At 49.7% G+C, this 14,205-nt stretch overlaps 1 protein-coding gene across 1 annotated transcript; it reads left to right on the plus strand.

Moving 5' to 3' along the window:
- The first annotated feature begins 11,662 nt into the window (after positions 1 to 11,662).
- On the plus strand, positions 11,663 to 13,735 carry LOC140476813 (uncharacterized). Its single transcript, XM_072569605.1, has 5 exons — positions 11,663 to 11,675; positions 11,867 to 12,153; positions 12,832 to 13,170; positions 13,456 to 13,602; positions 13,718 to 13,735. Exons 1-5 carry the CDS (start codon positions 11,663 to 11,665, stop codon positions 13,733 to 13,735), a joined length of 804 nt encoding a protein of 267 aa, XP_072425706.1.
- The last annotated feature ends 470 nt before the right edge of the window (positions 13,736 to 14,205 follow it).

Genomic DNA, 14,205 nt, shown 5'->3' on the forward strand with positions numbered 1-14,205 from the left:
CATCAGCAATAGCAGTACCATCAGCAACAGCAGCACCAGCAGCAACAACAACACCATCAGCAATAGCAGTACCATCAGCAACAGCAGTGCCATCAGCAACAACAGCACCATCAGCAACAGCAACACCATCAGGACCAGCAGCACCAACAACAATTGCAGCACCATCAGCAATGGCTGTAGGATCCGCAATAGCAGCACCATCGCCAACAGCAGCACCATCAGCAATAGCATCACCATCAGCAATAGCAGTCTCATCAGCAACCAACACCACCATCAGCAATAGTAGTACCATCAGAAATAGCAGTACCATCAGCAATACCATTCACCATCAGCAACAGCAGTTCCATCAGAAACAGCAGTATCATCAGCAACAGCAGCACAATCAGCAATATCACCACCATCAGCAATAGCACCACCATCAGCAACAGCAGCACCATCAGCAATAGCAGCTCCATCAGCATCAGCAGCACCATCAGCAACAACTGCACCATCAGCAACAACTGCACCATCAGCAACTGGAGCACCATCAGCAACAGCAGCACCATCAGCAACAGCAGCACCATCAGCAACAGCAGCACAGTCAGCAATAGCAGCACCATTAGCAATAGCAGCACCATTAGCAATAGCACCACCATCAGCAATAGCAGCACCATCAGCAATAGAAGTACCATCAGCAATAGATGTACCCTCAGAGACAGCAGCACCATCAGCAACAACAGCACCATCAGCAAGAGCAGTATCATCAGCATTAGCTGTACCATCAGCAAAAGCAGCACCAGCAGCAATAGCAGCACCATCAGCAATAGCAGTACCATCAGCAACAGCAGCACCAGCAGCAACAACAGCACCAACAGCAAGAGCAGTACCATCAGCATTAGCAGTACCATCAGCAACAACAGCACCATCAGCAATAGCAGGACCATCAGCAACAGCAGAACCATCAGAAACAGCTGTACCATCAGCAAAAGCAGCACCATCAGCAATAGCAGCACCATCAGCAATAGCAGTACCATCAGCAACAGCAGCACCAGCAGCAACAACAGCCCCATCAGCAACAGCAGTGCCATCAGCAACAACAGCACCATCAGCAACAGCAACACCATCAGTACCAGCAGCACCAACAGCAATTGCAGCACCATCAGCAATAGCAGTACGATCCGCAACAGCAGCACCATCAGCAACAGCAACACCATCAGTACCAGCAGCACCAACAGCAATAGCAGCACCATCAGCAATAACAGTACCATCTGAAATAGCAGCACCATCAGCAATAGCAGTACCATCAGAAACAGCAGCACCATCAGCAACAACAGCACCATCAGCAAAAGCAGGACCAGCAGCATTAGCAGTACCATCAGCAATGGCAGCACCATCAGTATCAGCAGCACCATCAGCAACAGCAGCACCATCAGCAATAGCAGCTCCATCAGCAACGGCATTACCATCAGCAACAACTGCACCATCAGCAACTGGAGCACCAGCAGCAACAACAGCACCATCAGCAAGAGCAGTACCATCAGCATTAGCAGTACCATCAGCAACAACAGCACCATCAGCAATAGCAGGACCATCAGCAACAGCAGAACCATCAGAAACAGCAGCACCATCAGTAATAGCAGTACCATCAGCAACAACAGTACTATCATCAACAGCAGCAGCATCAGCAACAACACCAAAAGCAGTACCATCAGTAACAGCAGCACAATGAGCAATAGCAGCACCCTCAGCAACAGCAGCAACATCAGCAAAAGCAGCACCATTTGCAACAGCAGCACCATCAGCAACAGCAGCACCATCAGCAACAGCAGTACCATCAGCAATAACAGCACCATCAGCAACAGCAGCACCATCAGCAGTAGCAGTACCATCAGCAACAGCAGCAACATCAGCAAAAGCAGCACCATTTGCAACAGCAGCACCATCAGCAACAGCAGCACCATCAGCAACAGCAGTACCATCAGCAATAACAGCACCATCAGCAACAGCAGCACCATCAGCAACAGCAGCACCATCAGCAACAGCAGCACCATCAGCAACAGCAGTACCATCAGCAATAACAGCACCATCAGCAACAGCAGCACCATCAGCAACAGCAGCACCATCAGCAACAGCAGCACCATCAGCAACAGCAGTACCATCAGCAATAACAGTACCATCAGCAATAACAGTACCATCAGCAATAACAGCACCATCAGCAACAGCAGTACCATCCGCAACAACAGCAGCATCAGCAACAGCAGCACCATCAGCAACCGCAGTACCATCAGCAATAACAGCACCATCAGCAACAGCAGTACCATCCGCAACAACAGCAGCATCAGCAACAGCAGTACCATCAGCAATAGCAGCACCATCAGCAACAGCAGTACCATCATCAATAACAGCACCATCCGCAACAGCAGCAACAACAGCAGCATCAGCAACAGCAGTACCATCAGCAATAGCAGCACCGTCAGCAACGGCAGCACCATCAGCAACAGCAGTACCATCAGCAATATCAGCACCATCAGCAACAACAGCACCATCGCCAACAGCAGCACCATCAGCAATAGCAGCACCATCAGCAACAGCAGTACCATCAGCAATAACAGCACCATCAGCAACGGCAGTACCATCAGCAACAGCAGTACCATCAGCAATAACAGCACCATCCGCAACAGCAGCACCATCAGCAACAGCAGCACCATCAGCAACAACAGAACCATCAGCAATAGCAGCACCATCAGCAAAAGCAGCAACATCAGCAATAGCAGCACCATCAGCAACAATAGTACAATCAGCAACAGCAGCACCATCAGCAATAGCAGCACCATCAGCAATAGCAATACCATCAGCAATAGCAGCTCCATCAGCAACAGCATTACCATCAGCAACAACTGCACCATCAGCAACTGGAGCACCATCAGCAGTAGTAGCACCATCAGCAACAGCAGCACAATCAGCAGTAGCAGCACCGTCAGCAATAGCAGTACCATCAGCAACAGCAGCACCAGAGCAACAACAGCACCCTCAGCAATAGCAGCACCATCAGCAATAGTAGTATCATCAGCAACAGCATCACCAGCAGCAACAGCAGTACCATCAGCAACAGCAGCACCATCAACAATAGCAGCACCATCAACAATAGCAGCACCATCGGCAACAGCAGCACCAACAGCAACAGCAGTACCATCAGCAACAGCAGCACCATCAACAATAGCAGCACCATCAACAATAACAGCACCATCGGCAACAGCAGCACCAACAGCAACAGCAGTGCCATCAGCAATAGCAGCACCATCAGCAACAGCAGTACCATCAGCAATAACAGCACCATCAGCAACAGCAGTACCATCAGCAATAGCAGCACCATCAGCAACGGCAGCACCATCAGCAACGGCAGTACCATCAGCAACAGCAGCACCATCAGCAACAGCAGTACCATCAGCAATAACAGCACCATCAGCAATAGCAGCAATAGCAGTACCATCAGCAATAGCAGCACCATCAGCAATAGCAGTACCATCAGCAATTGCAGCAGCATCAGCAATAGCAGTACCATCAGCAACAGCAGCACCATCAGCAACAGCAGCACCAGCAGCAACAGCAGCACCAGCAGCACCATCAGCGATAGCATCACCATCAGCAACAACAGTACCATCAGCAACAGCAGCACCATCAGCAAGAGCAGTACCATGAGCAATAGCAGCACCATCAGCAACTGCAGCACCAGCAGCAATAGCAGTCCCGTTAGCAACAGCAGCACCATCAGCAATAACAGCTCCATCAGCAACAGCATTAGCATTAGCAACAACAGTACCGTCAGCAACAGCAGCACCATCAGCAACTGGAGCACCATCAGCAACGGTAGCACCATCAGCAAGAGCAGCACCATCAGCAAGAGCAGCACCATCAGCAACAACAGTACCATCAGCAACAACAGCACCATCAGCAACAACAGCACCATCAGCAATAACAGCACCATCTGCAATAGCAGCACCATCAGCAATAGCAGTACCATCAGAAACAGCAGCACCATCAGCAACAACAGCACCATCAGCAAAAGCAGTACCATCAGCATTAGCAGTACCATCAGCAATGGCAGCACCATCAGTATCAGCAGCACCATCAGCAATAGGAGCACCATCAGCAACAGCAGCACCATCAGCAACAGCAGCACCATCAGCAATAGCAGCTCCATCAGCAACAGCATTACCATCAGCAACAACTGCACCATCAGCAACTGGAGCACCATCAGCAACAGTAGCACCATCAGCAAGAGCAGCACCATCAGCAAGAGCAGCACCATCAGCAACAGCAGCACCAGCAGCAACAGTAGTACCATCAGCAACAACAGCACCATCAGCAACAACAGCACCATCAGCAATAACAGTACCATCTGCAATAGCAGCACCATCAGCAATAGCAGAACCATCAGAAACAGCAGCACCATCAGCAACAACAGCACCATCAGCAAAAGCAGTACCATCAGCATTAGCAGTACCATCAGCAATGGCAGCACCATCAGTATCAGCAGCACCAGCAGCAACAGCAGCACCATCAGCAACAGCAGCACCATCAGCATTAGCAGCACCATCAGCAACAGCAGCACCATCAGCAACCGCAGCACCATCAGCAAGAGCAGCTCCATCAGCAACAGCATTACCATCAGCAATAACTGCACCCTCAGCAACTGGAGCACCATCAGCAACAGTAGCACCATCAGCAAGAGCAGCACCACCAGCAACAGCAGCACAATCAGCAATAGCAGCACCGTCAGCAATAGCAGTACCATCTGCAATAGCAGCACCATCAGCAATAGCAGTACCCTTAGAGACAGCAGCACGATCATCAAGAGGAGCACCTTCAGCAACAGGAGCACCATTGGCAATAGCAGCAAGATCAGCAATAGTAGCACCATCAGCAACACCAGTACCATCAGCAACACCAATAACATCAGCAACAGCAGCACCATCAGCAATAGCAGTAGCATCAGCAATAACAGTACCATCAACAACAACAGCAGCATAAGCAATAGCAATACCATCTGCAATAGCAACACCATCAGCAATAGCAGTACCCTCAGAGACAGCAGCACCATCAGCAACAGCAGCACCATTAGCAATAGCAGTATCATCAGCAACAGCAGCACCATCAGCAATAGCAGTACCATCTGCAATAGCAACACCATCAGCAATAGCAGCACTATCAGCACCAGCAGCACCATCAGCAATAGCCGTACCATCAGCAACAACATCACAATCAGCAATAGCATCACCATCAGCAACAGCACTACCATCAGCAACAGCAGCACCATCAGCAATAGCAGTACCCTCAGCAACAACGGCACCATCAGCAACAGCAGCACCATCTGCAATAGCAGCATCATCGGCAACAACAGCACAATCAGCAATAGCATCACCATCAGCAATAACAGTACCATCAGCAACAGCAGCACCATCAGCAATAGCAGCACCGTCAGCAATAGCATCACCATCAGCAATAGCAGCACCATCAGCAACAGCAGTACCCTCAGCAACAACAGCACCATCAGCAATTGCAGTACACTCAACATAAGCAGTACGATCACCAACAGCAGCACCTTCAGCAACAGAAGCACCATCAACAATCTCAGCAACAGCAGCACCATCAGCATTAGCAGTGCCATCAGCAATGGCAGCACCATCAGTATCAGCAGCACCATCAGCAACAGCAGCACCATCAGCAATAGCAGCTCCATCAGCAACGGCATTACCATCAGTAACAACTGCACCATCAGCAACTGGAGCACCATCAGCAACAGCAGCACCATCAGCAATAGCAGCACCATCAGCAAGAGCAGCACCATCAGCAACAGCAGCACAATCAGCAATAGCAGCACCATTAGCAATAGCACCACTATCAGCAATAGTAGCACCATCAGCAACAGCAGCACCATCAGCAATAGCAGCTCCATCAGCAACAGCATTACCATCAGCAACAACTGCACCAACAGCAACTGGAGCACCATCAGCAACAGCAGCACCATCAGCAATAGCAGCACCATCAGCAACAGCAGCACCATCAGCAACAGCAGCACCATTAGCAATAGCACCACTATCAGCAATAGCAGCACCATTAGCAATAGCACCACCATCAGCAATAGCAGCACCATCAGCAATAGCAGTACCATCACCAATAGCTGTACCCTCAGTGACAGCAGCACCATCAGCAACAACAGCACCATCAGCAATAGCAGCACCATCAGCGATAGCAGTACCATCAGCAACAGCAGCACCATCAGCAATAGCAGCACCATCAGCAATAGCAGTACCATCAGCAACAGCAGCACCAGCAGCAACAACAGCACCATCAGCAATAGCAGTACCATCAGCTACAGCAGCACCATCAGCAACAACAGCACCATCAGCAACAGCAACACCATCAGTACCAGCAGCACCAACAGCAATTGCAGCACCATCAGCAATAGCAGTACGATCCGCAATAGCAGCACCATCAACAACAACAGCACCATCAGCAATAACAGTACTATCTGCAATAGCAGCACCATCAGCAATAGCTGTACCATCAGAAACAGCAGCACCATTAGCAACAACAGCACCATTAGCAAAAGCAGGACCATCAGCATTAGCAGTACCATCAGCAATGGCAGCACCATCAGTATCAGCAGCACCATCACCAACAGCAGCACCATCAGCAACAGCCACACAATCAGCAATAGCAATACCATCTGCAATAGCAGTACCATCAGCAATAGCAGTACCCTCAGAGACAGCAGCACCATCAGCAACAACAGTACCATCAGCAAGAGCAGTACCATCAGCATTAGCAGTACCATCAGCATTAGCAGTACCATCAGCAACAGCAGCACCATCAGCAAAAGCAGCACAATCAGCAATACCAGTACCATCAGCAACTGGAGCACCATCAGCAACAGCAGCACAATCAGCAATAGCAATACCATCTGCAATAGCAGTACCATCAGCAATAGCAGTACCCTCAGAGACAGCAGCACCATCAGCAACAACAGTACCATCAGCAAGAGCAGTACCATCAGCATTAGCAGTACCATCAGCAACAGCAGCACCATCAGCAAAAGCAGCACCATCAGCAATACCAGTACCATCAGCAACAGCAGCACCAGCAGCAACAACAGCCCCATCAGCAATTGCAGTACCATCAGCAACAGCAGAACCATCAGAAACAGCAGCACCATCAGCAAGAGCAGTACCATCAGCATTAGCAGTACCATCAGCAACAGCAGCACCATCAGCAAAAGCAGCACCATCAGCAATACCAGTACCATCAGCAACAGCAGCACCAGCAGCAACAACAGCCCCATCAGCAATTGCAGTACCATCAGCAACAGCAGAACCATCAGAAACAGCAGCACCATCAGTAATAGCAGTACCATCAGCAACAACAGTACTATCAGCAACAGCATCAGCATCAGCAACAACTGCACCATTAGCAACAGCAGCACCATCAGCAATAACAGCTCTATCAGCAACAGCGGTACCATCAGCAACAACAGCACCATCAGCAACAGCAGCACCATCAGCAATAGCTGGACCATCAGCAACAGCAGAACCATCAGAAACAGCAGCACCATTAACAATAGCAGCACCATCAGCAATAACAGTACCTTCAGCAACAGCAGTACCATCAGCAAAATCAGTACCATCGGCACCAGCAGCACCATCAACAATTGCAGCACCATCAGCAATATCAGTAACAGCAGCAACAGCAGCACCAGCAACAATAGCGGCACCATCAGCAACAACACCACCATCAGGAATAGCAGTACCATCAGCAACAGCAGCAACAACAGTATCATCAGCAACAGCAGCACCATCAGCAACAGCAGCACCATCAGCAACAGCAGAACCATCAGGAACAACAGTACCATCAGCAATAGCAGCACCATCAGCAACAGTAGCAACTTCTGCAACAGCAGCACCATCAGCAACAGCAGTTCCATCAGCACCATTAGTAAGAACAGTACCATCAGCAATAGTAGCACCATCACCAACAGCAGCACCATCAGAAACAACAGCACCATCAGCAATAGCAGCACCATCAGCATTAGCAGTACCATCAGCAACAACAACACGATCAGCAACAGCAGCACCATCAGCAATAGCAGCACCATCAGCAACTACAGTACCATCAGCAACAGCAGCACCATCAGCAAGAGCAGTATTATCAGCAACAGTAGCACCATCATCAATAGCAGCACCATCAGCAACAGCAGCACCATCAGCAACAGCAGCAACATCAGCAATAGCAGTCCCATCAGAAACAGCAGCACCATCAACAACAGCAGCACTATCTGCAACAACAGTACTATCAGCAACAGCAGTAGTATCAGCTACAGCAGCACCATTAGCAACAGCAGCACCATCAGCACAGCAGTACCATCAGCAACAGCAGCACCATCGCCAATAGCACCACCATCAGCAATAGCAGTACCATCAGCAACAACAACACCATTAGGAATAGCTGTACTATTAGAAATAGTAGTACCATCAGCAATACCTGCACCATCAGCAACAGCAGTACCATCAGCAATAGCAGTACCATCAGCAATAGCAGCACCATCAGCAATAGCATCACCATCAGCAATAGCAGGAGTGTCAGCAACAGCAGTACCATCAGCAACTGCAGTACCATCAGCAACAGCAGCACCATCAGCAATAACAGTACCATCAGCAACAGCAGCATCATCAGTAAAAGCAGTACCATCATCAACAGCAGCACCTTTAGCAACAGCAACACCATCAGCAACAATAGTACCATCAGCAACAGCAGTACCACCAGCAACAGTAGCACCATCAGCTACATCAGCACATTCAGCACTATCAACAACAGCAGCACCATCAGCAATAGCGGCACCATCAGCACCAGCAGTACCATCAGCAATAGCAGCACCATCAGCAACAGCAGCACCATCAGCAATAACAGCACCATCAGCAATAGTAGTATCATCAGCAACAGCATCACCAGCAGCAACAGCAGTACCATCAACAATAGCAGCACCATCGGCAACAGCAGCGCCATCAGCAATAGCAGTACCATCAGCAATAGCAGCACCATCAGCAATAGCAGCACCATCAACAACAGCAGCACCATCAGTACCAGCAGCACCATCAGCAACAGCAGCACCATCAGCAACAACAGCACCATCAGCAATAGCAGGACCATCAGCATTAGCAGTACCATCAGCAATGGCAGCACCATCGGTATCAGCAGCACCATCAGCAACAGCAGCACCATCAGCAACAACTGCACCATCAGCAACTGGAGCACCATCAGCAACAGCAGCACCATCAGCAACAACAGCACCATCAGCAATAGCAGGACCATCAGCATTAGCAGTACCATCAGCAATGGCAGCACCATCGGTATCAGCAGCACCATCAGCAACAGCAGCACCATCAGCAACAACTGCACCATCAGCAACTGGAGCACCATCAGCAACAGCAGCACCATCAGCAATAGCAGCACCATCAGCAAGAGCAGCACCATCAGCAACAGCAGCACAATCAGCAATAGCAGCACCATCAGGACCAGCACCAACAGCAATAGCAGCACCATCAGCAATAGCACCACCAACAGCAATTGCAGCACCATCAGCAAAAACAGCACCATCAGCAATAACAGTACCATCTGCAATAGCAGCACCATCAGCAATAGCAGTACCATCAGAAACAGCAGCACCATCAGCAACAACAGCACCATCAGCAATAGCAGGACCATCAGCATTAGCAGTACCATCAGCAATGGCAGCACCATCGGTATCAGCAGCACCATCAGCAACAGCAGCACCATCAGCAACAACTGCACCATCAGCAACTGGAGCACCATCAGCAACAGCAGCACCATCAGCAATAGCAGCACCATCAGCAACAGCAGCACCATCAGCAATAGCAGCTCCATCAGCATCAGCATTACCATCAGCAACAACTGCACCATCAGCAACTGGAGCACCATCAGCAACAGCAGCACCATCAGCAATAGCAGCTCCATCAGCATCAGCATTACCATCAGCAACAATTGCACCATCAGCAACTGGAGCACCATCAGCAACAGCAGCACCATCAGCAAGAGCAGCACCATCAGCAACAGCAGCACCATCAGCAAGAGCAGCACCATCAGCAACAGCAGCACAATCAGCAATAGCAGCACCATTAGCAATAGCATCACCATCAGCAATAGCAGCACCATCAGCAATAGCAGTACCATCACCAATAGCTGTACCCTCAGAGACAGCAGCACCATCAGCAAAAACAGCACCATCAGTAAGAGCAGTACCATCAGCATTAGCAGTCCCATCAGCAAAAGCAGCACCATCAGCAATAGCAGCACCATCAGCAATAGCAGTACCATCAGCAACTGCAGCACCAGCAGCAACAACAGCACCATCAGCAATAGCAGTACCATCAGCAACAGCAGTGCCATCAGCAACAACAGCACCATCAGCAACAGCAACACTATCAGTACCAGCAGCACCAACAGCAATTGCAGCACCATCAGCAATAGCAGTACGATCCGCAATAGCAGCACCATCAGCAACAACAGCACCATCAGCAACAACAGCACCATCAGCAATAACAGTACCATCTGCAATAGCAGCACCATCAGCAATAGCAGTACCATCAGAAGCAGCAGCACCATTAGCAACAACAGCACCATTAGCAAAAGCAGGACCATCAGCATTAGCAGTACCATCAGCAATGGCAGCACCATCTGTATCAGCAGCACCATCAGCAACAGCAGCACCATCAGCAATAGCAGCTCCATCAGCAACAGCATTACCATCAGCAACAGCATTACCATCAGCAACTGGAGCACCATCAGCAACAGCAGCACCATCAGCAACAGCAGCACAATCAGCAATAGCAGCACCATCAGCAATAGCAGCTCCATCAGCAACAGCATTACCATCAGCAACAACTGCACCATCAGCAACTGGAGCACCATCAGCAACAGCAGCACCATCAGCAACAGCAGCACAATCAGCAATAGCAGTACCATCTGCAATAGCAGTACCATCAGCAATAGCAGTACCCTCAGAGACAGCAGCACCATCAGCAACAACAGTACCATCAGCAAGAGCAGTACCATCAGCATTAGCAGTACCATCAGCAACAGCAGCACCATCTGCAATAGCAGCACCATCAGCAATAGCAGTACCATCAGAAACAGCAGCACCATCAGTAATAGCAGTACTATCTTCAACCGCAGCAGCATCAGCAACAACAGCACCATCAGCAACAGCAGCACAATCAGCAATAGCAGTACCATCTGCAATAGCAGTACCATTAGCAATAGCAGTACCCTCAGAGACAGCAGCACCATCAGCAACAACAGTACCATCAGCAAGAGCAGTACCATCAGCATTAGCAGTACCATCAGCAACAGCAGCACCATCTGCAATAGCAGCACCATCAGCAATAGCAGTACCATCAGAAACAGCAGCACCATCAGTAATAGCAGTACCATCAGCAACAACAGTACTATCTTCAACAGCAGCAGCATCAGCAACAACAGCACCATTAGCAACAGCAGCACCATCAGCGCCATCAGCAACAACAGCACCATTAGCAACAGCAGCACCATCAGCACCATCAGCAACAGCAGCAACAACAGCAAAAGCAGTACCATCAGTAACAGCAGCACAATGAGCAATAGCAGTACCATCAGCACCATCAGTGCCATCAGCAACAGCAGCAACATCAGCAAAAGCAGCACCATCAGCAACAGCAGCACCATTCGCAACAGCAGCACCATCAGCAACAGCAGCACCCTCAGCATTTAGCAGTACTATCAGCAACAGCAGCACCAGCAGCAATAACAGATCTATCAGCAACAGCGGTACCATCAGCACCAACAGCACGATCAGCAATAGCTGGACCATCAGCAACAGCAGAACCATCAGAAACAGCAGCACCATCAACAATAGCAGCACCATCAGCAATAACAGTACCTTCAGCAGCAGCAGTACCATTTGCAAAAGCAGTACCATCAGCAATACCTGCACCATCAGCAACAGCAGCACCAACAGCAATAGCAGTACCATCAGCAACAGCAGTACCATCAGCACCATCAGCAACAGCAGCACCATCAGCAACAGCAGCACAATCAGCAATAGCTGCACCATCAGCATTAGCAGTACCATCAGCAACAGCATTACCAGCAGCAACAGCAGTACGATCAGCAACAGCAGCAGGATCAGCACCATCAGCAAGAGCAGCACCATCAGCAATAGCAGTACCATCAGCAACAGCAGTACCATCAGCAACAGCAGCAGGATCAGCACCATCAGCAACAGCAGCACCATCATCAATAGCAGCACCATCATCAATAGCAGCACCATCAGCAATAGCTGCACCATCAGCTTTAGCAGTACCATCAGCAACAGCAGTACCATCAGCAACAGCAGCACCATCAGCAACAGCAGCACCATCAGGAATAGCAGTACCAGCAGCAACAACAGCACCATCAGCAATAGCAATACCAGCAGCACCATCAGCACCAACAGCAACAGCAGCACCATCAGCAACAGCAGTGCCATCAGCAACAACAGCACCATCAGCAACAGCAACACCATCAGTACCAGCAGCACCAACAGCAATTGCAGCACCATCAGCAATAGCAGTACGATCCGCAACAGCAGCACCATCAGCAACAGCAACACCATCAGTACCAGCAGCACCAACAGCAATAGCAGCACCATCAGCAATAACAGTACCATCTGAAATAGCAGCACCATCAGCAATAGCAGTACCATCAGAAACAGCAGCACCATCAGCAACAACAGCACCATCAGCAAAAGCAGGACCAGCAGCATTAGCAGTACCATCAGCAATGGCAGCACCATCAGTATCAGCAGCACCATCAGCAACAGCAGCACCATCAGCAATAGCAGCTCCATCAGCAACGGCATTACCATCAGTAACAACTGCACCATCAGCAACTGGAGCACCATCAGCAACAGCAGCACCATCAGCAATAGCAGCACCATCAGCAAGAGCAGCACCATCAGCAACAGCAGCACAATCAGCAATAGCAGCACCATTAGCAATAGCACCACTATCAGCAATAGTAGCACCATCAGCAACAGCAGCACCATCAGCAATAGCAGCTCCATCAGCAACAGCATTACCATCAGCAACAACTGCACCAACAGCAACTGGAGCACCATCAGCAACAGCAGCACCATCAGCAATAGCAGCACCATCAGCAACAGCAGCACCATCAGCAACAGCAGCACCATTAGCAATAGCACCACTATCAGCAATAGCAGCACCATTAGCAATAGCACCACCATCAGCAATAGCAGCACCATCAGCAATAGCAGTACCATCACCAATAGCTGTACCCTCAGTGACAGCAGCACCATCAGCAACAACAGCACCATCAGCAATAGCAGCACCATCAGCGATAGCAGTACCATCAGCAACAGCAGCACCATCAGCAATAGCAGCACCATCAGCAATAGCAGTACCATCAGCAACAGCAGCACCAGCAGCAACAACAGCACCATCAGCAATAGCAGTACCATCAGCAATAACAGCACCATCAGCAACAACAGCACCATCAGCAACAGCAACACCATCAGTACCAGCAGCACCAACAGCAATTGCAGCACCATCAGCAATAGCAGTACGATCCGCAATAGCAGCACCATCAACAACAACAGCACCATCAGCAATAACAGTACTATCTGCAATAGCAGCACCATCAGCAATAGCTGTACCATCAGAAACAGCAGCACCATTAGCAACAACAGCACCATTAGCAAAAGCAGGACCATCAGCATTAGCAGTACCATCAGCAATGGCAGCACCATCAGTATCAGCAGCACCATCACCAACAGCAGCACCATCAGCAACAGCCACACAATCAGCAATAGCAACACCATCTGCAATAGCAGTACCATCAGCAATAGCAGTACCCTCAGAGACAGCAGCACCATCAGCAACAACAGTACCATCAGCAAGAGCAGTACCATCAGCATTAGCAGTACCATCAGCATTAGCAGTACCATCAGCAACAGCAGCACCATCAGCAAAAGCAGCACCATCAGCAATACCAGTACCATCAGCAACTGGAGCACCATCAGCAACAGCAGCACAATCAGCAATAGCAATACCATCTGCAATAGCAGTACCATCAGCAATAGCAGTACCCTCAGAGACAGCAGCACCATCAGCAACAACA

Source organism: Chiloscyllium punctatum, chromosome 5 (genome assembly GCF_047496795.1).
Source record: "Chiloscyllium punctatum isolate Juve2018m chromosome 5, sChiPun1.3, whole genome shotgun sequence".
In the NCBI taxonomy this organism is placed as follows: Eukaryota; Metazoa; Chordata; class Chondrichthyes; order Orectolobiformes; family Hemiscylliidae; genus Chiloscyllium; species Chiloscyllium punctatum.

Bases quoted from the DNA above. Each gene is read 5' to 3' on its own strand.
- LOC140476813 (XM_072569605.1), top strand. The intron at 12,154-12,831 runs GTACCATCAGCA...GGACCAGCAGCA, and splicing joins CTGCACCATCAGCATTAGCA to TTAGCAGTACCATCAGCAAT. The intron at 13,171-13,455 runs GCAACTGGAGCA...ACAGCAGCACCA, and splicing joins CAGCAACAACTGCACCAACA to TCAGCAATAGCAGCACCATC.